Source organism: Eleginops maclovinus, chromosome 18 (genome assembly GCF_036324505.1).
Source record: "Eleginops maclovinus isolate JMC-PN-2008 ecotype Puerto Natales chromosome 18, JC_Emac_rtc_rv5, whole genome shotgun sequence".
Taxonomy (NCBI): Eukaryota; Metazoa; Chordata; class Actinopteri; order Perciformes; family Eleginopidae; genus Eleginops; species Eleginops maclovinus.
Genome location: NC_086366.1, coordinates 24,292,804 through 24,317,256, shown reverse-complemented (window position 1 = coordinate 24,317,256; position 24,453 = coordinate 24,292,804). Strand labels below are relative to the sequence as shown.

The window sequence follows — 24,453 nt, the reverse complement described above, 5'->3', positions numbered from 1 at the left end:
TGCTCCCGGTTTACCGGCAGAGACTGAAGAGGAACCGACCTGTGACGAGGACAGTGCAGCGTTGGTCCGAGCAGTCTGACTCTGCTCTCCGCCACTGCTTTGGCATCACAGAGTGGTGTGTGTTTGAGGAGGACGACATAAACACACACACTGACACGGTCATTTGCTACATCGGCAAATGCATCGATGACGTCGTGCCTCGGATTACTGTACGGACATTCCCAAATGAGAAGCCCTGGATAAACGGCGAGGTCGAACTAAACTTAAAGCCGGCCATCGTGCACAGCGGCAGAGATTTGGATGAGTACAGGAATTCCAGGTATGCACTCCGGAGAGCTATTAGCAGCAAAAAGACAATACAAGGACAAGGTGAAGTCGAACTACAAGGGTTCCAACGCCAGAAGCATGTGGTCTGGACTAAAAACAATAACAGACTACAAAAGGAAAACGAGTGGTGCTGAGGAAGTGTCTGCGTCTCTCCCAGATGAACTGAACACATTTTATGCACGCTTTGAGAGGCCCCCGGCTGTGGAAGCACAGAAGGCCCAGGATCCCTGCTCACTGGTTTTAACCAGTGCAGATGTGGGTAGATCTCTGAAAAGGATCAACGCACACAGGGCTCCTGGACCTGATGGCATCCCTGGCCGTGCTCTCAAGGTGTGTGCAGTTCAGCTGGCAGATGTGTTCACAGACATTTTTAATAGGTCACTGCTCCAGTCTGTAGTCCCCACATGTTTTAAAGAGTCCATCATTGTCCCTGTCCCCAAAAAGACAAAACCCATCTGCCTCAATGACTACCGCCCAGTTGCACTCACCTCCATCATCATGAAGTGCTTTGAGCGGTTAGTCAAAACTTTTATCACCTCCTCCCTCCCTGACTCACTGGACCCCCTGCAGTTTGCCTACAGAGCAAACAGGTCCACGGATGATGCCATCTCCCTCACCCTCCACACTGCCCTCTCCCACCTGGACCAGAGGAACACTTATGTGAGAATGCTGTTCATTGACTACAGTTCAGCATTCCACACCATTGTGCCCTCCAAGCTCATCATTAAGCTCAGGGACCTTGGGCTGAACAGCGCCCTCTGTGACTGGATCCTGAGCTTCCTGACGGGCAGATCCCAGGCAGTGCGGATGGGGAACATCACATCCTCCACCTTGACCCTCAACACCGGAGCCCCTCAGGGTTGTGTGCTCAGCCCTCTCCTCTACTCCCTGTTCTCGCACGACTGCGTGGCCACACACAGCTCCAACACCATCATCAAGTTTGCTGACGACACGACCGTCATCGGCCTGATCACAGACGGCGACGAGATGGCGTACAGAGAGGAGGTCAGAGCCCTGACATCTTGGTGCCAGGACAACAACCTCCATCTCAACGTCAGCAAAACAAAGGAGCTGATTGTGGACTACAGGAAGAGGCAGAGAGAGGCACACACACCCATCACCATCGACGGGACTCCTGTGGAGAGAGTCAGCAGCTTCAGGTTCCTCAGGGTAAACATCAGTGAGGACCTGACATGGACACATCACACCAGGGTCATATCCAAGACGGCTCGACAGCGGCTCTTCTTCCTCCGCAGGCTGCGGAAGTTCATCATGGACTCCAGGATACTCTGCAACTTCTACAGGTGCACCATCGAGAGTATCCTGACTGGCTGCATCACCGTCTGGTATGGCAGTTGCACCGCCCTCAACCGTAAGACTCTACAGAGGGTGGTGAAAACTGCTCAGCACATCACCAGGACGGAGCTGCCATCCATGGAGGACCTCTACACCCAGCGGTGTAGGAAGAAGGCCGGTAGGATATTAAAGGACCCCCATCACCCCAGCAACAATCTGTTCTGTCTGCTGCCGTCTGGCAGACGGTACCGCAGCATCCGGACCAAGACCACCAGACTCAGAGACAGTTTTATACCACAGGCTATAAGACTGCTGAACTCCTGAGCTCTGTGAATGTCTACTCACATCTGTTTATAGTACACATATATATATATATATATATTATACACATCTGCCATACATATCTGTTTATAGTACACATATCTATATATTATACATATCTGCCATATACAGTGGGGCAAAAAAGTATTTAGTCAGCCACCAATTGTGCAAGTTCTCCCATTTAAAAAGATGAGAAAGGCCTGTAATTTTTGTCATAGGTACACTTCAACTATGAGAGACAGAATGAGAAAAAAAAATCCAGGAAATCACATTGTAGGATTTTTAATGAATTTATTGGTAAATTCCTCGGTAAAATAAGTATTTGGTCACCTACAAACAAGCAAGATTTCTGGCTCTCACAGACCTGTAACTTCTTCTTTAAGAGGCTCCTCTGCCCTCCACTCGTTACCTGTATTAATGGCACCTTTTTGAACTCGTTATCAGTATAAAAGACACCTGTCCACAACCTCAAACAGTCATACTCCAAACTCCACTATGGCCAAGACCAAAGAGCTGTCAAAGGAGACCAGAGACAAAATTGTAGACCTGCACCAGGCTGGGAAAACTGAATCTGCAATAGGTAAGCAGCTTGGTGTGAAGAAATCAACTGTGGGAGCAATTATTAGAAAATGGAAGACAAACAAGACCACTGCTAATCTCCCTCGATCTGGGGCTCCACGCAAGATCTCACCCCGTGGGGTCAAAATGATCACAACAACGGTGAGCAAAAACCCCAGAACCACACGGGGGGACCTAGTGAATGACCTGCAGAGAGCTGGGACCAAAGTAACAGAGGCTACCATCAGTAACACACTACGCCGCCAGGGACTTAAATCCTGCAGTTCCAGACGTGTCCCCCTGCTTAAGCCAGTACATGTCCAGGCCCGTCTGAAGTTTGCTAGAGGGCATTTGGATGATCCAGAAGAGGATTGGGAGAATGTCATATGGTCAGATGAAACCAAAATAGAACTTTTTGGTAAAAACTCAGCTCGTCGTGTCTGGAGGAGAAAGAATGCAGAGTTGCATCCAAAGAACACCATACCTACTGTGAAGCATGGGGGTGGAAACATCATGCTTTGGGGCTGTTTTTCTGCAAAGGGACCAGGACGACTGATCCGTGTAAAGGAAAGAATGAATGGGGCCATGTATCGTGAGATTTTGAGTGAAAACCTCCTTCCATCAGCAAGGGCACTGAAGATGAAGCGTGGCTGGGTCTTTCAGCATGACAATGATCCCAAACACACCGCCAGGGCAACGAAGGAGTGGCTTCGTAAGAAGCATTTCAAGGTCCTGGAGTGGCCTAGCCAGTCTCCAGATCTCAACCCCATAGAAAATCTTGGGAGGGAGTTGAAAGTCCGTGTTGCCCAGCGACAGCCCCAAAACATCACTGCTTTAGAGGAGATCTGCATGGAGGAATGGGCCAAAATACCAGCAACAGTGTGTGGAAACCTTGTGAAGACTTACAGAAATCGTTTGACCTCTGTCATTGCCAACAAAGGGTATATAACAAAGTATTGAGATGAACTTTTGTTATTGACCAAATACTTATTTTCCACAATAATTTGAAAATAAATTCTTTAAAAATCCTACAATGTGATTTCCTGGATTTTTTTTCTCATTCTGTCTCATAGTTGAGGTATACCTATGATAAAAATTACAGGCCTCTCTCATCTTTTTAAATGGGAGAACTTGCACAATAGGTGGCTGACTAAATACTTTTTTGCCCCACTGTACATCTGTTATACGTAATATATGCATCTGTCCATGCCTCCTCATTCAACAGTGTAAAGTGTTTAAATACTTTCAATGTATTCCACATATGTATATATTTCACATCCTCAAATCTTTATTGTTGTTATTGTAAATATTCTTCTCTCTTTTTGCACTATTTTATTTATCTTATTTGCACCATGTATGTTGAGTTGTTGGAGGATCATGGGACATAAGATTTTCATTGCCAAAATATACGTTGTATATGCTGTGCATATGACCAATAAAACCTTGAACATGCACTTGAAATGTGTGGCTGGATAGGTGAAGAAAAACATGGACCTAATGTTTGTCGCTGAAAGGAAAGATGTTGTTCCACATTTCTAGCCTGCTTTTCATCTTTTGTGTGATATGCAGCATAGACTGTTCACAGTGAGCAGGAGCTGCAGTCTTTAAGCAGCTGGGCTCACCGATGGCCCCAGGACTCAACACTCTGCAGCTCTAAATCTGGCAAAGTTTGTAATTGATTATGTAATGCAGTATCTATCATCTTTATTAGGGTCGGAAATCTTGGAAACAAACAAGCACACTGGCTCGGCTCACTCCTGAAGTTAGTTTTCCAAACTGTAGACTATAAAGGAAGTACATTTGATCTTCCAACATTTTTTCATTTTGCACATTTTGTTGGAGAGCTGCCCCTCTTGGAAGTTTGATTTATTGTTTCTTTGCTTTCCAATTTGCCTGTATTCATTAACATGTTTAATGTTTATTTAACTATTGGTAGATTTGACATCATCACACAAATTGCAAGCTCACAACATGTGTAAAAAATTGACTATGGAATTCTAATGGTTTCCAGATGAATCCTGAGCATTACCGTAGACATTCCTAGTATGAATATTTGAAGTGATCATCTGATTTCTTACCCCAACCTTTTGGTAAAACACATTTTTCAACCTCAGGGCAACTGCCGATATGGGGGTCCTCACAACATGCTTTGAGGTCACGGTCCTCACATTTAAAGCAACACATGAGTGTGTGTGTGTGTGTGTGTGTGTCTGTGTTTGTGTGTATGAGTCCTGGCAATTTGTTTGACAGTGTGTGAGCAGGCAGGCCTCCAGTGTGCTCTGTGATTTGACTTTATCTCCGATCATGTGCAGCTTAGACAAACAGCTCAACCACCCAAAGCCCTTAAACCAACAACTTGATGCAGCCTTGTAGGAGCAGTCAGGAAAAGCCCTTGGTTCCCCAGTTCCATCTTGCTGCCAATAACAGATCCACAATTCATTCTGCTTCCCTGTCTGACATGGCTCATTTATTTATTTCCCATAAATCAAGTATTTAGTAGTATGTATTGCTCAGGCTGCTCACATGGAAAGCATTGAAATGACACACACCTGTGTCATTTTCTGTTTCTTGACGGCAGTTGCATTTTTGACGCTTGAGCAGTCTGCCTGCAGCTAATTGAGTGAACGGCCTACTAGTGTCCTTATTTTCTCCATTTACCTTTATCCATCTTCTTCCTTTGATCAGCATTGCATCCGCAGCAGGCTAAGTAATGTGGCCCAGATATCCTTCTCGCCAGCCTTGTCCTCCAACTCATTAATCAGATGCTTGAACCATTTCAATTGCTCAAAATGCATCAACATCTCTGTGAAGGCCTGGACTGCTCAGTGAATTAAACTAATTTAAGCTGCTTCTTAAAACCCTTTTTAAACCCTTACAAAGAGCCCACGATCGTAGATAAATGGAATGTGGTAGATTGACAGGGATCGGGGCGACTGTGGCTGAAGATGTGGATGGTGGTCCACCAATCTGATGACCCTAACCCTGCAGTCAACATTGGAAATGTGTTGTTGATGATCGATGCCCCCTAATTGCTCTATTGCTTGGGCAGTGGTGTATTAATACGTGTAAATGTGTATATATACTTGTATTTTGGTAAAAGTGCTTTGACGTGGCTATGGTATCGCGTGATGCTCTTCTGTCTGCTTCAATCAACATTTAACCTCCAATGTTTTCTCGAGTTGGTGCTGATTGAAGCAGTTAGGATGACAATCAGCACCATAGTCCTATTATGGATTTACATTACAGATATTTGTATTGTACATTTTTTTTTACTTCCAACGTGTCGGTAATGGAGTGAGTGTACAGTATATAGGTACAAATTGAAGGTGTTCGTTGTTTTTAATTTGATGTATACAATTGATACTATATCCATTCAATTAAGGTGCGCCCCAAACCTTGAATTTTGTGTTCCATTAAATCCCTACAAATAATGCCACGTTTTCTACACTCAAACACAACAAACCCTTTCTGGCACGCCTCCGTCCAACTCTAACTCACATATCCACCATTGTTTTTTTGACACTTTACAAAAATCCCCAAATCCCTAACTCTTCCCTCGCTGAAAGATCCCTCAGAATAGGGTTGCAATAAGTTTTTTTACAGATGGGATTAACAGACATGTCTATGACAACATTGAGGTTGTTGTTAGAAGTATTTTTGTGATGGATGGCACCTGCAAACGTTTGTCGAATCATTGCATAAAGTGGCTGTGATTTCAGCGTGTGTGATATGGAAAATTAGAAAAATGCTGCCATCCCCAAATCCAAACATCAGTAATATTACTTAAAAAGCTGTTAGATTATCTGACGAGCATGTCATTTGAAGGTCTTAAGTCACCTTTTAGCCAAGGCAGAAGAGAAATGGTGGGGGCTCCTCCCTTTCTTCAGTTTGTTTTTCTCAGTGTGATTTATTTGTCCAAAGCCAACACTGAGAAATGGTGTGCTATCGTCTGCTGCAGCTCTATTATCATTAAACACAAATACATTGTGATTGCCCCTCTTAGCTCCTATTGCATCGACTCATAATAAATAGACAGGCATTCCCATTCTGTTCTCCACCCTCCGTTAGTCATGATCATCCCGGCAGTGTATCAAGACTTTGCCTCTGTGTTTACCAGGGATTTTCTGCTTTCGCTCTCTGCCTGTTTCACTGTCAGGATTAATGGGTGAATCAAGGAGCAGATTTTACCAATGTGCAGGCGGTCTGCTGACAGGAGGCAAAGAGCAGTGTGGGTGACAGGCCTCATGAATTATTTAGTAAGTCATCCTTTTGTATTTATATATTTTGCCCGAGATTTACCTTTGCTTCGAAGGATGTCTACATTTAAAAAGGTGCGCACTGTAGTGAATCAATTAACAGCAGGCTTTTAACACCTACCGATATAACATGTTTGTGTTATTCTCTGTCCACTTACAGAACTCATGACCTTGTTCTTCCTTCAGTTTGATTTGACTCTCTCTAAGTAAAATAGATGTTGATGTTTCATTGACAGTCTTCACCATTGACCATGTTTTCTGAAAGACAAAGTCATACACCCATGGCCATTATTCAGGAAATAATTGACATTTTTTGACATATCTGGTCTGTATTTGAAAAAAAAACAAAAAAACCTTCCAGACACTAACATGAATTTCTGCAGGCAGTTCCTCTTTGAGTCAACCACTTTTATCACTGGGAAGAGAAAAGCTCCATAATGACTCGATGGCATATAAAGTCTTAACACTTGCCGCATAGTGTTTGAGCATGTATGTATGTAATGTAATGTTCCGCTTGACTCCATGTTTATGTTAGGTTTGTTATCTTGTTATCTTATCCGTCGTTTTGTAAGCGAAATGAATTACCCATTGCATACACATGAACAGAACCTGTGTACTACTTTTATCCCATGGACTAACATACTTCTCAACGACCATGGACCAGCATTATCAACTGGTTCATGTTTTGGTGACTTTATAACAAAAGGTGGTAGGAAACAACTGCACCTCAGAGGAGGGTTGTGCTAAGATTCAAATCAATGGTCTTTACGGCTCGCAGACGTTTTAGTTTTGTCATCATGCCAAAAATGGTGTGCAGAAGGTACATTACAGTAAGAGTAGCTCTTGGTATCTTAAGACTATCTAAAGGAGTTCCTGCAGTTCTGAAATATAAATCCATTGTTCATACAGATTAAAGAGTTATCTGATTTGAATGAGGTTATCTAGGGAACACATATTTACATGCAATGTGTTACCCTACTTCAACCTATCTCCCTCATCCCAAGACCTTAAAACCATTTGGGCATGAACATTTATTCCACATCCTATATATGTTGTCAATGGTGATTTGTATCCGCTGTTATAGAAATAAAGAAAGAGTCAAGACTGAAAAAGAAAGAAGCTTGGAAACCTACTCATAATTATACATATCATGGACTTGGAAATCAGGTGTCTCTATTTTCAATCCTCCTTTTTTTGGAAACCAATCTTTGGTTTTACATAATGCAGTTAAGCTTTTATCAGAAAGTGGCTTGTTACATTGTTATTTAAGTGCACGCAAATTCACTGACTGACTAGTTGACTGGAAATATCTTAGAACTTCGTTGGTAAATACGTTTCAACGTATCAGAGGCCAGAAACCTGTTCCTTGAGTCAAGAAACCTAAGTTGAGTTGTACATGATGTTGTAGCTCAGAGAGAATACATGCTCTGTCAGCAGCAAGCCATGTGCACAGGGTTGAAATAAGTGGTTAGACAGGAAGTTAGTGTGTAGCCTACAAGGCAGTGGAGCCTGAAAAGAGCGAACTCCTTGACATGCTCAGTACCTGCAGGAGTCTGTCAGGCATACTGTGCACTGGAAGATCCACCACAGGAATCAGAAGCGAGCAAGAGTATAGGAGCCGACTAATCATGTCTAGGACACTGCAGCATATTGACTTCAGAATACACCTATCGTGCTCTCCTTCTCTTTTTCAAATTAGCTCATAGCTTTCCAGTATTTCTGTAATATTATCCAATCTGTAATTGTATTCCATTTTCAGCAGATATTTTTCAGCTTGTTGTAGATTCCTCCAGTTATCTGCTGGGTTTACAGTGGATGTGTCTTTTATCAAGCGTTGGGTTCATTTCCAGCGAATCATGCTAAAGTGGAAATTAAATTCTGCAAATTTGGAGATTTGCTCTAAATTCCCTTTCTGAGACTCCTGTTAAGGCACCTTCAGAGTTACAATACATATCATTTTTTCCGACACTTTTAGCAATTTGCAAATAGGTGCAATTATCAATTAAGATAAAACTAGACAAGAGCCTGGAACAGAACCTGTGTTGCTTTCGTGGTAAGCAGGGGAATCCTGATGCAGTATAGAGTTAAACTGCATGAGTGGGTTTTTGCAGAGATGTGAGGTTTCACACCCAGATTCCTTGCAGTCTGAGTCGGGGAAACATCCGAGGTGCCAATGTTGATTGTCAGGTCGTGGAGTACTTCCCTTGTAGGTAAAGCAATTCAGTTCTCTTAAGTTGAACTTCAAGTGGTGTTCAGACATCCAATTAGAGATGTCATCCAGAAAAACAGAGGTTTGTTGACACTTTGATTTCAGACCATGGAAAAGGAAGAATCAGTTGTATTTCATCTGCGTGGCTTTGGTAGGAGAAGCCATGAGAGATCATTAAAAAGTGAATGTTTGTACAGTGAAAAGAGGAGGGGACCCAGGATGAAGCCCTGAGGGTCCCCGAGATATGTTCCACTCCATTTTTCTGTTGTCCTTAAGGTAGGATGTGAGCAGGGAGCATGAAGAGCCACAGCCTCCCAGTTCATGGATGGTGTAAAGGAGGATCTGATAATTTCAAAGTCAAAGTCCACTTTATTGTCAAAGTTTCCACATGTGTTATACATACAGAAAATTGAAATACTGTTTCTGGCAGTCCCACAGTGCAAATATAAAAGAACATATAACATAAAAAGATAAGAGCGTAGAAAAAAAAGGGGGGGGGTAAAAAGGGGTATACAAAAAAAAACAAACTAAGTAAATATATTAGACACAATCAACACAGTTTGACGGTAGTGCAAGTAGTGCTTAAGTGCAAAAAAATACTTTGTGCAAAGTACATTTTCAGTAGCAGCGGAGAATAGGAAGTGACTGGTGCTTTCACTTTGTGGTTCACAGACTTGTTTTGAAATGTTTGTTTGTTTAAAAAATGGAAATTATGAAAGGAAGTTTGTAACATTCACATTTAAACTTTAACTCAAAAATCATACTAGAAAACCTGTTTTTATTAAAGCTTTTAAGAACCTGAAGTAAAACATTAGTGCTGTAGTGTAGGCTACAGTGTAGGAAACAACCTAACCCTAGGAATATGTCACGTTAGGGCCTTGTGGGATGATCCAGAGCATTTCCGTCATTTCATTTGGACCCACTAAAGCCCCTATCACTTAACGGCCTACTCAAACAGGTTTTGTGTACTTAAATGGGGATAGCAGTTCAGTTCTATGTATATTAATTGATCGTTTGGTGAAATTCTTGTATTTTTGGGGAGCACGTACAAGCAGAATAATTGACAAGAAAAAATGTTTTTTATCAGCCGGCGAAGACCATCTCAAAACAGCCTGCCTGTACCGGAAGTAGCAGACGACTTTCGCGTGACGTCACGAGTGTAACTGTACCGGTGTTGCAACCATGGCTAGCAGTACTAGTGAGAGTGATTTCATCAAAAATTGGTCTGTTTCTGTTGGTGCTGAACACGATGAAAGTGTCAGTGAGCTCTCTGATGCCCCTGAGCGGTCATCAGATGGAGAAATCGACGTGGCAGAGCCACTGGGATTCCAACCATATATGTTTGAACCAGCCGTGTCAGACGCTGGGAGTGACAGTGACAGTCGTGAGAACGACGGAGCCGGTGGAGGGATAGACCACGATATAGATCGCCTACAAAATACAGAATGGTAATTAGTTTTCCTTTTGACCCTGGCCTGTTATTGTTATTGTTTTCTTTAATCCGTCTACTGCCTTGGGCGACATCTGTTGCCACGATTCTAAACTGCCTCCCAGCCCTGGGCGACATACAGCGCCCAAACAGCATCGTGTGTAGAAACGTTGTTTAAACCAATCAAATGCGTATTGCTAAGTTGTTATACCCTTTTGGACCCATGATAATGCACAACCAGTAGACAATCATGCCATTGGCATTGTGAAACTGAAAGGAGTCCATTTATTAACAAATAGTAATAATAATGTCAATGACCAATACAAAAGTGTATTCTAGATACATGTACGTAACATTACAGGTGGCTACTGCCACACTGTACACAAGAGATCCATTAAAAAGCGGCCCTACTGTTTCACAGTTCATAGTGCAAAGTCAGAGAGTATGAGGACTGCATCACTGTGATGCATGGTCTACAAAGCATTTATGATGATGTGTATAGATTAGACACATGTGGATTATATTTAAATTAGCTGCAGAAGGCCGCAATGCATTGCTTCCCACTCGCGATTTTCGTCATTTTAGCCTAGAAATGACAAAGCAAAACACGACGAAACACACCGGCAACAATGGAGGCCCAACTTGTGGTTACACTCGTGATGTCACGAGGGAGCTCCGCCCCCAAGGGTCTCAAACAAGAACGTTTTCAGGGATTTCCTGGGGCGCAATTTTTAAATATTAATTACTCCGTTAATTCGACAGCAATGACATGGGTTGCAATGATATATGTTATTCAGTTCTATATGTACTATTAGATTGCCTGGTGTGTAGTGCTGCACTTCAGTAGGCCTTTAAAATGTGTATGGAGAAGCAGTCCAGGTCCATGGAAACCCTGGAAAAAATCCCTTGGTGTTAGTTAATATTTCAACTCGAATCAAATCAGTGCTCAGTGGAAGTTTGACACAAGGTCAGTTAGGTCGCAGAGCTGTCCAGGTTTTTGCCTCTCTGCATGTTTAAATTTAGCCACCATGTCAGAATATTAAATTGTAACTTTATTAAGGTTGAGTATGATGTCATTTTTAGCTCAACCCTCAGGTCTCATGCACATCCCTCTTTATACCACATACAGAATACATAATCAAAACCTTTTTCCAGGGTGAAAGAGAATTGTGCAAGAAGAGTGTGTGCTTTTCTTGCTTAGAAAAATTAGGCATTTCCTCGATCATGGTTGCTTGTTAACACTGCATATAACAGTGATGTCATTCCAACTCATGGATACTGGGACATGTGTCTTATTTATATGCCTTATAAATGTATATGAAAATAAAAGGAGCCTGAGAAGAAGGTTTTTTTTGCTGATGCACGAGCAACATGGGAGGGGTATTTGAGGACAGTTAAAGGTGCTCAAGGTGTATTAAGCTCCTTGTGATGGTTGGGCACATTGACAGGAATGCTGTTGAAGAAGTACTTGGGCTTATTAGGTGCAAACAGAGTTGCTCTGTTTTCTGTGTGTTCCTTCAGGGCTGTGTGAAGCATCGGTAGTTGCCTGAGTTAATGGAGGTATTCTGTGCTGTCTTTTGATAGATCTAACAAAAATGTTTGGTTTCCAAGTTGTGTGTATTTCAGTCCTAGCAGAAAAAAAAAATCATCTGTCTGCTCATGCGTGTCATAGCTATCCAGACAGAATTAAACCCCTACTGTGTGTAACTTCTTAACTGACCATGGAGATCTCTGACTGTTAGTAGTCTGCTGTCAGCTAATACGCAGTGCCCACCTGAATGCAGGCTAGAGGAGGAGTATCACTACATACAGAGGTCAGGCCACGCAGACATTCAGGTATGATGTTGCTCTGACGCATGACATAGGGATGCCATAGTGAGAATAGCTTTCCACTTGTTAATAAAGCTGAACTAACACTGTAGTTGAGCGGGGTGGATCCAAACACAGAGATATTGATGTGTAACAGAAAATGCCTTTTGTTTATGGCTTGGTCATGACAAGGCAAGACAAAACTGAACAGAACTTCCCGAAAGACGACAAAGACAGTTTGACTAAAATGAATAAAACTGGATTTAAATACAAGCTTCAAGTAATGAGCGGATAAAGTGCAGGTGTACAGGATAACTAACGAGGCCTCATTTACAGATTACCTCATCTACTTTATTAAAGTTCCCTTTTTGGATTAGGTTTAAAGGTAACCTATTATGAAAATGCACCTTTTGATGTCTTTTATAAGTAAATGTGTGTCCCTGGTGTTTAAGGAGACTCGCGACCCTCTCTCTTTTCCTCTTTACCGACATCTCTAAAAATGGGGGTACAATTTGCTGCAGACTTGACATCATATTGGAAATGTGCGCTGGCTTTACATTGAACTCCTGGCATTGAAATATTGCCAGATAAGAGCTTTTGCTTTATGCTTTGACCCCAAATCCTCCATCATAGTATTGACTGTGGGATGCAGTGCTGTACGGTGCAGACATTTTAACTCTCATTTATAGCTGTTGACTAACTGCAATGATTACACAAATGTAATTTTACCTATTAGAGTTTTTTGCACTTTACGCATACATTTTACTTCAATATTTCTATATCTTTTTATTTATCTTCTGACACCATGTAACACCATTAACTCAAACATTACCATAAAGGAAAATACATAAATTAACTGTTGCATGTAAAAAAAAAAAGACTTTTCAAACAGTGACTTTATGTACTGCTGGTGCAACAATACCTGGTTTCAGGCTTTCTGTCTGTATGTTTTAGTAAACTAGCGCAACAATTGATGAACTGAAATAATGAATTAAGTTTGAACGTTTATTCTTTAGCTTGGCAAAACTCATGGTCCTCTTACTGGTTTGCATAAAAGTGGCGCAGGGGTCATCTTGGTATTTCAGCATGGATGTCCAAGGCTAAATAACTATTAGTGCAAGTGTGAACATAAGGGGTTATTAGAAGAAAAACATAAGAATTATAACCACTGAAAAAATCTGATGAATCAAGTACAGTTTGATAAATGTCCAGTGGTGCAAAGGCGTGAACAACAAATCAAACCTTTAGATTTTGAATAAAATCCAATTCAGCTCTAAAAATCACAGAACAAGCAGATCTTTTACTCTCTCAGGGTGTGTGTGTGTGTGTGTGTGTGTGTGTGTGTGTGTGTGTGTGTGTGTGTGTGTGTGTGTGTGTGTGTGTGTGTGTGTGTGTGTGTGTGTGTGTGTGTGTGTGTGTGTGTGTGTGTGTGTGTGTGTGTGTGTGTGTGTGTGTGTGTGTTCTCTGCCCTTTCCTCCCGTCCCCGCCTGTTGACCTATGGGAGCCTAAGGGAGAGTGGCAGCTGGTTGGCCTCTGGGCTGTGCAGCTGTGTGAGAGCTCATCCTTTATTTCCTATCTTTGCACTCTCTGCCACACTTGGTTGAATTCATCTTTTAAAAATGTTGCTTTATCAATATATTGGCCTCTTAGGAGAATATCAGACATAAGTCATGCTATAAAATTATGATCAATCATAATTTGTTCATATTAATTGAAAATACTTGTTTTATTGACAAGTAGGACAGCTTACTGACAGCTATGACAGCTAACGTGTTAGCAGGATGGATACTCTCTACTTATGGTTAAGCACTAATGATAACAAAAGATGCCTTCCCATGCATGAATCACTCTGAAGCCGGCCTGACTGCATGAAGTGTGTGACGTTAGAGTCAATAAGTGAATGTTTTGAAGTTACATAACATTTGTGCCTATATAAAGAGATTGTAGTGGAAGTCTGATCATATGCTCCAGTCTCTTTCTTCAAATGTCCACAACATTATGAAATCACACTGTAGTCCATGTTCACTTTCTCTCATCGTTATTTTCTAGATCAGCTGGGGTTTTTCCAGGCTTTAATATTTCACTGCAGGCATGGTTGTGTTTATTTGGGGTGTCCATGTGTACTGGTTGTCATTATTTGTCCTATTGGTGTACAACCATGGCTGATGGTGAAAATGGTCCTTTTGTAGTAAAACATTTGATGCCATTTACTTAAATGAAAGTCTTACTAAAAGTTACATTATCATTCCAAAGGAATAGTGAATCTTCGTAGCAGACTTAAATTTAAAATGAGTTTTTAATAACTGTACTTTGACTGTGGGAAGAGTGCTTTCTCTTCACGTCTGCAGCCCAAAAAACCTCTTTCTCTAGTAGCTTCTAAGCTGCTGAGCACTATCAGACTCAGCCTGATGAGAAACACTGATAAATCCCTCACTGCTCCCAGAATTTCAATATCTCCAAAAAAGACGCTTGAAGCTTAGATATTGCTTTCTGGTTTTCCTAAATGGCAACTCGGGGAAAGAGACTTTAGCGAGGCTGTAATGCAGCAGGAAACACAGCAGGAATGAGAAAACAGTCACTTTAAAATGTTTATGGCCTCAAGCATAACTGTGTAAGTCATTTGTTAAGTGCATATAACTTCCTTGCAAAAGTTTCTGAGATTTCCCTTGAAGCAGGCGCTTAATTAGCATATTAATTTTTTAGAATGACTTTGAGGATAATTTTTTCCTTACATTTTTTTTTTCAAACTCCTATTAATGTTAATATAGTTTTCTCCTCTTACTGCTATACGCAGGGCCTGGTTGAGCTTAGTTTCTCTGTGTAGCTGTATTGTCCTCTATAATCTCGTGACTGCTATGTTTTCCTCTTGCCAATTTTTATCCCTGTTCAATCAGCTGTTAAGGAGTAAGGGGGGGGTGGTGCATAACACATCATTTATAACTCAGTGTGTCACACGTCTTAGTGTCAAGATCAAAGAGAAGCCATGTTGTATTCTGACAAGGGGGCCTCACTGCAGAAACTAAACACAATATTAACTATATCAAAAAGGTGGAGATATATATGCCCTTTAAAATCTGTTTTCATATCGATATCATAACCATTGGTTACACCTGCCTATGAGAAATTCCCAAAAGAAAGTGTAATTTGATCAATTGCACCAGAATAGCTGTCCTAAAACCCTGAGTTAGCAGTTAAGAACTTCCTCATGTTTTTGTTTAGAATCATGAAATCAGGTCTGTTATTTAATACATTAAGATATTTTAAAGATTTTTTCTACGCCTTTTAAAATGTCAGTAATCTGAGTAAAAGGGACTCAATGACACTAAACACGCCAAACATGGGTCCGTCTTTAGCTTAGCGGTATTGACGTGTATAATGTTAGCTTTTTACTTGTGCTGATAGCATTAAAGCTTCAAACATGCTAACGTGGTGTTAATATGTGGAGATTACCCTTTTGAGCAAAACATGTAAGTATCATCAATGTTATTGTTTGCCACAGATCTTATTTTCTGTAATATTCCAAAATCAAAAGCACAATCCAATCGCTTTTTGTAGAGGGAGCCCTTGGAATATTAACTTCCCGGGTCGGCCTACAGAAATGTGTCATCACTGCACCACTGAATTCATAGCGTCTAAACCACCAATGACACAAACCTGTGAAATGTCATTGAGTTGTGGATGAGCTTGAGTTTTCAGGACTTTAGTGATGTGCGATAGGGAAAGCTGTTAGCGCTGTTGAACAGGATCTTTCAATCTGCTTCCACACAGCAAACTGAACAACTTTTTAATGCACAGTGTTTCAGAAACAGGGTTGATGAATATGTTTATTTGTTCTCATTATCACTGACTTACCTCCATTGGACTCATTTTGGATGTGTCTAAAATGCTATTAAACGATTGCTGTCAATCACACATTTACATATAAATGTTTCTTGTCGATGATGGACATCCTTAAGCATTTGCAGTATTTATAATTCGGATGTGTATCTCTCTGGTTGACAGGAACATCTACAATAATAATCGATGAGCTCAGAAACACTGTTGGAGAGATTCAGGCCTGCCCTCTGGGAGAGTTTAGCTTGTTTGGCTGCTGGATGAAGCACGAATTGATAAGCAACCTTGTATTGGGGAGACTCATCTAATGAACAATCTTAATTAGATCTCCCACACTGCCTGCATGAAAAAGGATGTGCAAAAGAGATGCCTATCCTTTTTCTTATTACAAACCCTGTCCCTCCCCAGGCTGCTGCTCAGCCAAGTCACATCTCCTGTCTCTGTCAGCTGGAAACGACTCTTCAAAGAAATGTTGTACCAAAAAAGCACTGTATGTGTCCTTAAAACGGAGAGAGTTTGGGCTTCTGTTTTAAATGACCAGTCTGCTGTATTTTAGGTTTTTTGTAACCTTTATTTTTTTGGACTAGCTAATTTTTAGCTGGCTTGTTTTTCATTTACCTTCAATCAACACAAAGCGCAGTTGGTTGATGTTATGTGTCTTGCTGTCACTGACTTAATGCTGGGACAGACTCTCTCAATGTCTTGGAGACATGGACCAAAGGGGACATATCATTTAGCTTCATGTTTGGTGAGACCAAAAATATGAGTGGCCACACCATATTTGTTTCCTCAAAAACGATTATGAGAAACATGGTTTCTCTGAGGTCAGACTAATCGAATGCCTGCAGTTTGCAGAGACTAATGATCAATGAAAGGAATCAGATACACAAGCCAGAGAACTTTTGTCATCGCTTATACACACTGAGTCTTAAATATCTCTGGCACTCTGTCAGTAATGATGCATATGAAAGCGGCGTCTTTGAAATATGTCTGGATGATCATCCAGTCTCAGGAAGTGGAGAAGGTTTTGGTGTTTGCCTGTAAAGAAAAACAAATCACTGGGGTGGCTGCAACATGCAATGTATGTATAGGGAGAGAGCAAATTTGACAAAGTATATGATCTAATGCTTTATATAAGGGCTATCTAAATATTTGTACTGCATAGTGTTTTCCCCCAAATAAATATATATGCTGATTAACAGACATTTCGTTCACAAAGTATACCAATGTAAAAAAGTATTTTTTGGCCACATAAATGACAGAGAGGTTGTGTTACCACCTCTTGGCCACTACAATAATATGCTCACTACAATTAAACTTTGACTTGAAGTGGATAGCCTCATTTCATTGGTATAAAGGAAGATGAAGGACAAGATTCTTCCATGTAACTCCTCTCCTTCCTCTACCATTATTTTTACTTCACATAACATGTAATTTTAGCTGACACCTTTATCCAAAGTGACTTACATACATTTCAATACCATCGACATGCCTACGGGAACAAATTGTGGTGGGGGATTCTTCCCTAAAGACACTTTGACAGTGCAGGAGATGAGCACCGAAGCACTGAGCCTCTGATTGGTAGACACCCATTTACCTTCTGAGCCACATCTTCTTGATCTAGATCCAGGTAGTTTTATACCCTTCAGTCAAACCCTTTGGCTTCCTGCGACGCTGAGCAACTGATCTAATTATGAACAGGGCCCTGCCTCCAACACTGTATTCACTGGTCTTCATTTCTCTATATTTCACCCTATAGGACCTATGAGCTGTAATCATGTTCTGATGAGTCATGATATTAGCCTACCTATGCCCTTGATTAGGTTCTGGTGAGCATTCCTCCTATGTGTTAACCAACTTGGCAATAAACCTGTTTCTTATTCTGATTCATTTCCCACATTGTAACTGGTGAAACAACTCATTTCGGCTTAATTTGCCTGTGTCTTATGTACAGGATTTTGCAGATAAACAAATATCTGCAAACCAAAAACAAACAAAGCGTCTCCTGGGTAAAGTAGTCCAGAAGACGCTTCAATGCCGCCTGTGGGAAATGGAAAAAAAATCCAACCTCTTCTCTCTGGAGACCTTCCCTGCTTGTGTTAATGGAAATGTCAGTTAACATTTCGTCCCCCGTGGTTGTATTCTCTTCATTCATTAGTATTCCATCTTCCACCTCAGCTCTCCATGTTGAGTGGCGGCCTTTATAGTGCTTTGACTCAGCCCTATGCCATACATGTGCCACATCTCTGGAGACCTGTGGATTATCAATGGGGGACAGATAACCATAAGGTGGTCTGCAGGTGGCGGTTCTCACCCCGCCTTTTTCGCTCAATGACAAACCGCCTTTTCTTCCACTGCCTGATGCTGTGTGTAAGTGGCGCACCGGTTCCCTTCCCATTGTCAAACGTCTTTTATCAGCACCTCACAGCCAGCATTTGAGGTATGTGTGTTTGTGGGTGGATGTGAGGGTCGGGGAGCGTCTTTCATGGACAGCCATGACAGCTGACATTCTCAAAGAAGCATTGGAAGGCGTTAGTGCTGGAGACAGTGGGATGGAGTGGGTAGAATGATGGAGTTCGCCAATAATGGGAGTTGACGGAGGCCAAAACGGCAGCATCAGCAGGAGTTGTAGCCCCTCCCTATCCTCCTCCCCTGTCCTCTTTCACTTAATCTTCTCTACAGAGCTCCTCATCTCAGCAGAAACAACACACCTTCTCTCCATCACTGCCTGATGCTATGTGCTACTCCCATTTCTCCGCCTGCCTCCCAGGGAACCGCTTTTATAGTCATGGGCCCGCTGTGGGAGTCCGACTCAAGATTAAAAAAACAATGTACTGAATGTGCCAACTGTTTGTCAGTGTCTTGACAAGTAGCACAGTTAATGCTTACTATGCCTTCTTTGAACCGAAACATTTCTTTGAGCTGGGTTCTGTTTTGGTGCACCTTTTGGTCACATATTTTCTTTGACTTTCTACAAACCTTTTCAAATTTGCACTCATAACCAATCCCCTAAACTCATAGTATGTCTCTTCTGGTGGCTCCTTCTGCAAAGTCACCAACATGCTGTACTAAAAATGACAACATTTCTAATGACACCAAATCATGTAGAATTTTTGTAATAATAATAATAATAATAACATGTATTTATTATAGCACCTTTCATAGAAATACAATTAAAAAAAAGTGCTTAACAAGAAAAAAGGGAAGGGAAATATGCTCGGGCGCTGCACGATAGCTGCCCACTGCTCCTAGTACTAGGATGGGTTAAATGCAGAGGACTAATTTCACTGTGTGTGCTCTGCTGTGTGCATGTATGTGACTAATAAAGAGGGTTTCATCCTCCGATTCTATCTTCTATCTTCTGCTATGAAACTTTAAAATGGATCTATGTCGTCATTTCTAATTTCCAGTCATCAAACCATCAGTCCTACTGGGATTAAGGCCATGTAGTACAAATTACTTTTGTGAGACGGATGATTTAGTTTTTCTCTTGTCTGTTTCTTGCCATGGTCTATTAATATAATCCAGACTCGCAGCAGGTTAGGGTTAGGGTTAGGGTCAGAGAGAGAGATGCTTTTCTTTGTATCCTATCATAGTAAAGCATGCACAATGGCAGTCCTTGTTCTGGTAATACCGTCATTGTTGTAAAACATCTTCCCATACATCTATCCCGCACTGACTGTGAGACAATAGTCATCCTGATGCAATGGAGAACTTTAATTCATTTTTCAGCTCCCTCACACGCTGCTAACCCTCCAGTTGGGTATTTATTGTAGCTGCAGTCATAATAATGGCAGTGGCCATCCTCATTATGAAGATGAATGGTGTCTGACTCTAGCGCTGGTATTATCCACCAAATGAGCTAATAGCGTTTCGCAGCAGTGAAATATGACTCCCCTGATGCAGAAGCCAAGAGTAAGAGAGAAATAGAACAGGTGTGTGTTCTTTACTTCCTACTGTTCTGAATAAACAGCTCTCAGCATTGCCAGGGTTTACTCAGCTGTGACATTTTTACCCAATCGTTTTCAGGTTTAACTATTTCTGTTGCCTTCATGGTCTTCAAATAGGGATGTTGTTAAGCACCAGGAAAAGGTATATAAATACCATGTATTATTATAATCATGGGGTGAGAATTGGCATAGACCAATCCTAGGTGGTCAGTGGTTCCATCCCCATCCCCTGCAGTCCACTCGTTGAAGTGTCTTTGCTTTATCCCAATATGCTCCTGTAGGCAGATCTACGGTATTGAAGTGAATGTAAGTCACTTTGGACAAAAGAGTCAGCTAAAATCAGCCTCTCATCAGCATCGTTGTTTCCGGTTATTGGTGGCGAGTTGCTGTTCTCTATTCGATTATCCTTTTAACAAGATTTGGATTGTTTTTTCAGGTTTGTGCTAACATATGTCATGAATTATCTCGTCCAAATTCTGTTTAATACATTTCATTTACTCACAGCCTCACCTTGAATGAATATAACCATGTCATTTTTCCAAATGTCTTCTTCAGTTGGTGAATTAGTTGTTTCAAAGCAATTGCTTTTCATAATGATGCCCATTTAATACCACATCATGTTTATTAGTATCAAAACATTTTATACTAAATCTTATTCTCTTCATTTGACAATAGGAGAAGCTTTGTGAATGTATTTGCTTTTTTCCTTTAAACAAACAGAGTAGAAAGAATCATTATTAAGAATTGTTCATTCCTGATGTGAATTGTCGCTAACCTGCTTTATTCCCTTTTGTCTCCCTTCCTTCAGATGGTGACGAGAACAAAGAAAATATTTGTCGGAGGATTATCAGCCAACACAGTTATTGAAGACGTGAAGCAATATTTTGAACAGTTTGGCAAGGTAAGACCATTTGGAGTGTTTTAGTCCTCTGGGCTGCTGTGTTTGTGTGTGAGTCTGGTTGCCTGGTGATGACATGGCAATACTGTATGCTTAGCCAACACAATGCACCTGGACTGCAGTCTGATGAGATGCGTAGAGTCAGGCTGGAAGAAGAAGCATATCAGTTTTGTCTCTGCCTGTATACGGTTCAGCCTAGCATTACTTACTTACTCCTCTTTGTCCCCTATGGGGCAGTAAGGCTAGCATAGTGAAAGTAAACTAGCCTAGCTTCAGAGCATAAAAACTGTCTGTATTCAGTCCAGTGTCACACAGGTGGTTTGGCAAGACGATCGAGATCATGTGTTTGTTTGGCTTAAGATAAAACATACTGATGTCTTCAGGTTAGCATCTGCCACATTATAGGTGTGTGTGTTTCTGTGTGCACACATTTGTGTGTGGGTCGAGGTCATCATGATCGACCTCTCAGTTCATCTTCTTCTTTTTTTTTGTCAGATCTACCCGGGTTATCCATCAACATGACATATCTTTATAACGTGTGTGTGTGCTGAGAATAAGATGGGGAGGAAAGAAACGTAGCAGTGTGAAACAATAAAGGGGTGTGATACATAGTGGGGAGGAAGGCGGTGGGGGTTGTTGTGCTATTTATTGTGCTGATAGAACATAGGTACATTTTATTTTCACGCCAGCTATAATTATATATGTATTGCTCTTTCTTTTGGACCCCTTTGAAGAGCAAGTAGGTGCTAAATGTGACCTTAATGAATGTATTGCCTTTGAGTTTTATAGTGTATGTTGTAAAAGTTTTATTTATACAGACAACACCGTGTCTGTCCGTCCTGGAGAGGAATCGCTCTGTTGCACTCCCCGAGGTTTTCTAACTCATTTTGACCGTTAATTGTTCGGTTTCTATTGGAGTTCTTCCTTTTTAAGGTTGATGGTCTAAGGATAGAATTTTATAGACTGTACATACTTGATTATAGATAATGTTTGTGAGGGTTTCTTTAATGGACATAATAAGTAGTAAAAATGAAGTAAGCAATACTAATATATGCTGTTACACTGTTATGTGACTTATGCAGTAATCTGTTATCTCGTGCACCATCTTAGTAGTGAAGTGGAGCAGCTGTAGTTTTTAAATTCTATTCATTTTAATTAGCAAGTGAAATTATGGTGGAATCCCTTATATTTATGATTGTGTGTGTGTGTGTGTGTGTCATGTAACTATGAGTGTGTCTTAAATGTCATCCTCAGGGGAACCATGGTGTGAGTGATGGCGCATAAATTACCTCGGTGATCAGACAAGACCTTATTTTTCCAAACGCTGAGTACCCTTAATTGAGATGGCAGCTGCTTAGACCTTTTAATTTTGTATTTATTTATTTTGCTAATTTATTCCTAGATGCTGAGCTAATCAGTTCCGGGTCAATCTAGCGCCAGGCACGGTGGCTGAGTGTTAAAGTCAGTTCTGTCTCGTTGCTTACCAAAGTGAATGATTTAGAATAGCAGTGATTCAACGTGGTTTTAATATGTGGAGATCATCCTGCTGAACAAAACATGCCATCATGAATCATAAATGTGCGTTTGCCATCCCATTTTTTTATTTTCTGCAATATTCCAACATCAAATAGAAGATTTGAGGACTTCGGGTATTATACAGAATAACACCATTACTGCACCGCTGCCGTTAGATAACTAATTTAATGTGTAGGCCCAAAAGCTGAGGGAACATCCTTTAACACAAGCTGATGTAACGTTGCATTTATTAAATAATTCAATTCACTTCTCTATCACTTTCATGATAATTGTACATGTCCGTGATATCCTTAAGGAATGTTGAAAGGAATATCCGCGATCAACTTCCTTTGACAGTGGTCAGATATCAGTGAAAACATCTTGGCCCAATAAAGCGTGTTGGATTACGTATATGACACAGGATTAATTACGAGATTAAACTATGATTGTGCACCTCAGATTGTAGGACGAGAAAACACAATTTGTTAGAGGTTAATGAACTGCTCCTTCAAACGTAGTACTAATTCCTGGCAATAAAATGTATTATTTTGCTTAAAGGTGCCATAGAAAGCATCTATCTGGTATTTTGAATTGTTCTCTGATGTCTACAAAGAAGATATATAACTTTGGTTGATCCAAAAAATGTCTAGATGTGGTTTTACAGGCCCATTTACAACCCTCTGATTTGGTCCTAGAATGAAACAAGCTGAAATGCCTTATTTGGGGCTCATTTAAATAATTATGACGAGCTCTGCTCTGATTGGCTGGTTTACAAGGAGCAATCCATGGCTGCCTCAGAGCCCACAGAAGTAAGTGAAGTTTGCGAAACTGTGAGAGATGAACCATGGAGGCTATTGGCATCCAACCTTACATGTTAGCCTTTATCGGAGGAGGGAACCGATGAATTTGAAGAACAGCCAGTTGGTCGGAGATTGGAGAGCAGCGTTACGGAGTGGTAAGTGTTAGCGTGAGTGTTTCCAGTATTTCCAGGGATTGTTGTAATTCGCCCGTTTTACCGCTTTGATTGTGATTTGTGATTTGCACGTGATTTGGACAATGGTGTTTGAGGTTCACGGTATGTCAGTTCAATGTACCGAACTCTCCTTCTTCAACTATGCAAAGGTAAATACAGTTTTCCATTCTATGGCACCTTTAATATTCAGATAAATATAAGTATCAAATTATGTTATTAATCCAAACAAAAGCTAATTGGATTGGAATATTGTCTTTTTTAAATCATGTTAGATTAAGTCTGAACCCAATTTATGCAGGGCCAAATTACTACACATATTTACATCCATAATAATCCTAACTGCAAAAATGTTATTTAGCCTGAGTTTATCCTTTGAGTTATTATTATTTGCTTACATTACTTTTATTTGTATTTGTTGAGCACTTCCAGTAATTGCCACATGGGTGTGGTTTGTGTATGTACTGTAAGTCACCTGTTGCATGCTGGGGCTGAATGACAAGATCAAGAGACATTTTTTCTTTTGACTTAGTATGGTGGCCACATTTTGATTTAAATGTGGGTCGCCAAGAGGCTAAGCCAGGCTTCGTGCTCTGACATGATTTTGGTCCATGTAAAGTTATCGTTTGATTTATATATTAAACATGATCGAGCACTCAAAACTTTAGTGCGGACCAAAAAACGCGTCACAGCACGACGCCAGGCTTTGCCTCTTGGCAACCCAAACTTAAATGGAAATTTGGCCGCCTTTCTAACATTAAGTGAATAACATCCATATTCACACATGTGACCTTCATCTGTTGCAGTGGGTGATACCTCCATTCATCCATACTTTAATTAACGGTGAAACATTTCCCCTGCAGTAATGGCAGTATCACTAAACACATGAATCGGCCACTGGAGCGGTCTCTAACTGTCCACCTCTGCTGAGCCTTCATCTGCTGTTCCTGCTTTTCATCTTTTACAATACTTTCAAGACTGAAGCGCTTAAATTCCAAAGCGCAGCAGTGAGCAATAACACAAAATTGTTTAAATGAAGATGAAATACTCGAGTGCTTTCATATTTCTCTTCCCAACTCTG

General features: G+C 41.0%; 1 protein-coding gene across 4 annotated transcripts in view; it reads left to right on the top strand.

The window, feature by feature from the left end:
* The window catches only part of LOC134879964 (RNA-binding protein Musashi homolog 2-like), a 141,699-nt gene that overhangs the window by 23,660 nt on the left and 93,586 nt on the right, over positions 1-24,453 (top strand). For all 4 annotated transcript variants that reach the window (XM_063906580.1, XM_063906581.1, XM_063906577.1 and 1 more), the window contains exon 6: positions 20,798-20,890. In XM_063906580.1, the coding sequence (XP_063762650.1) occupies positions 20,798-20,890 (93 nt within the window). The remainder of the gene's footprint in view (positions 1-20,797; positions 20,891-24,453) is intronic.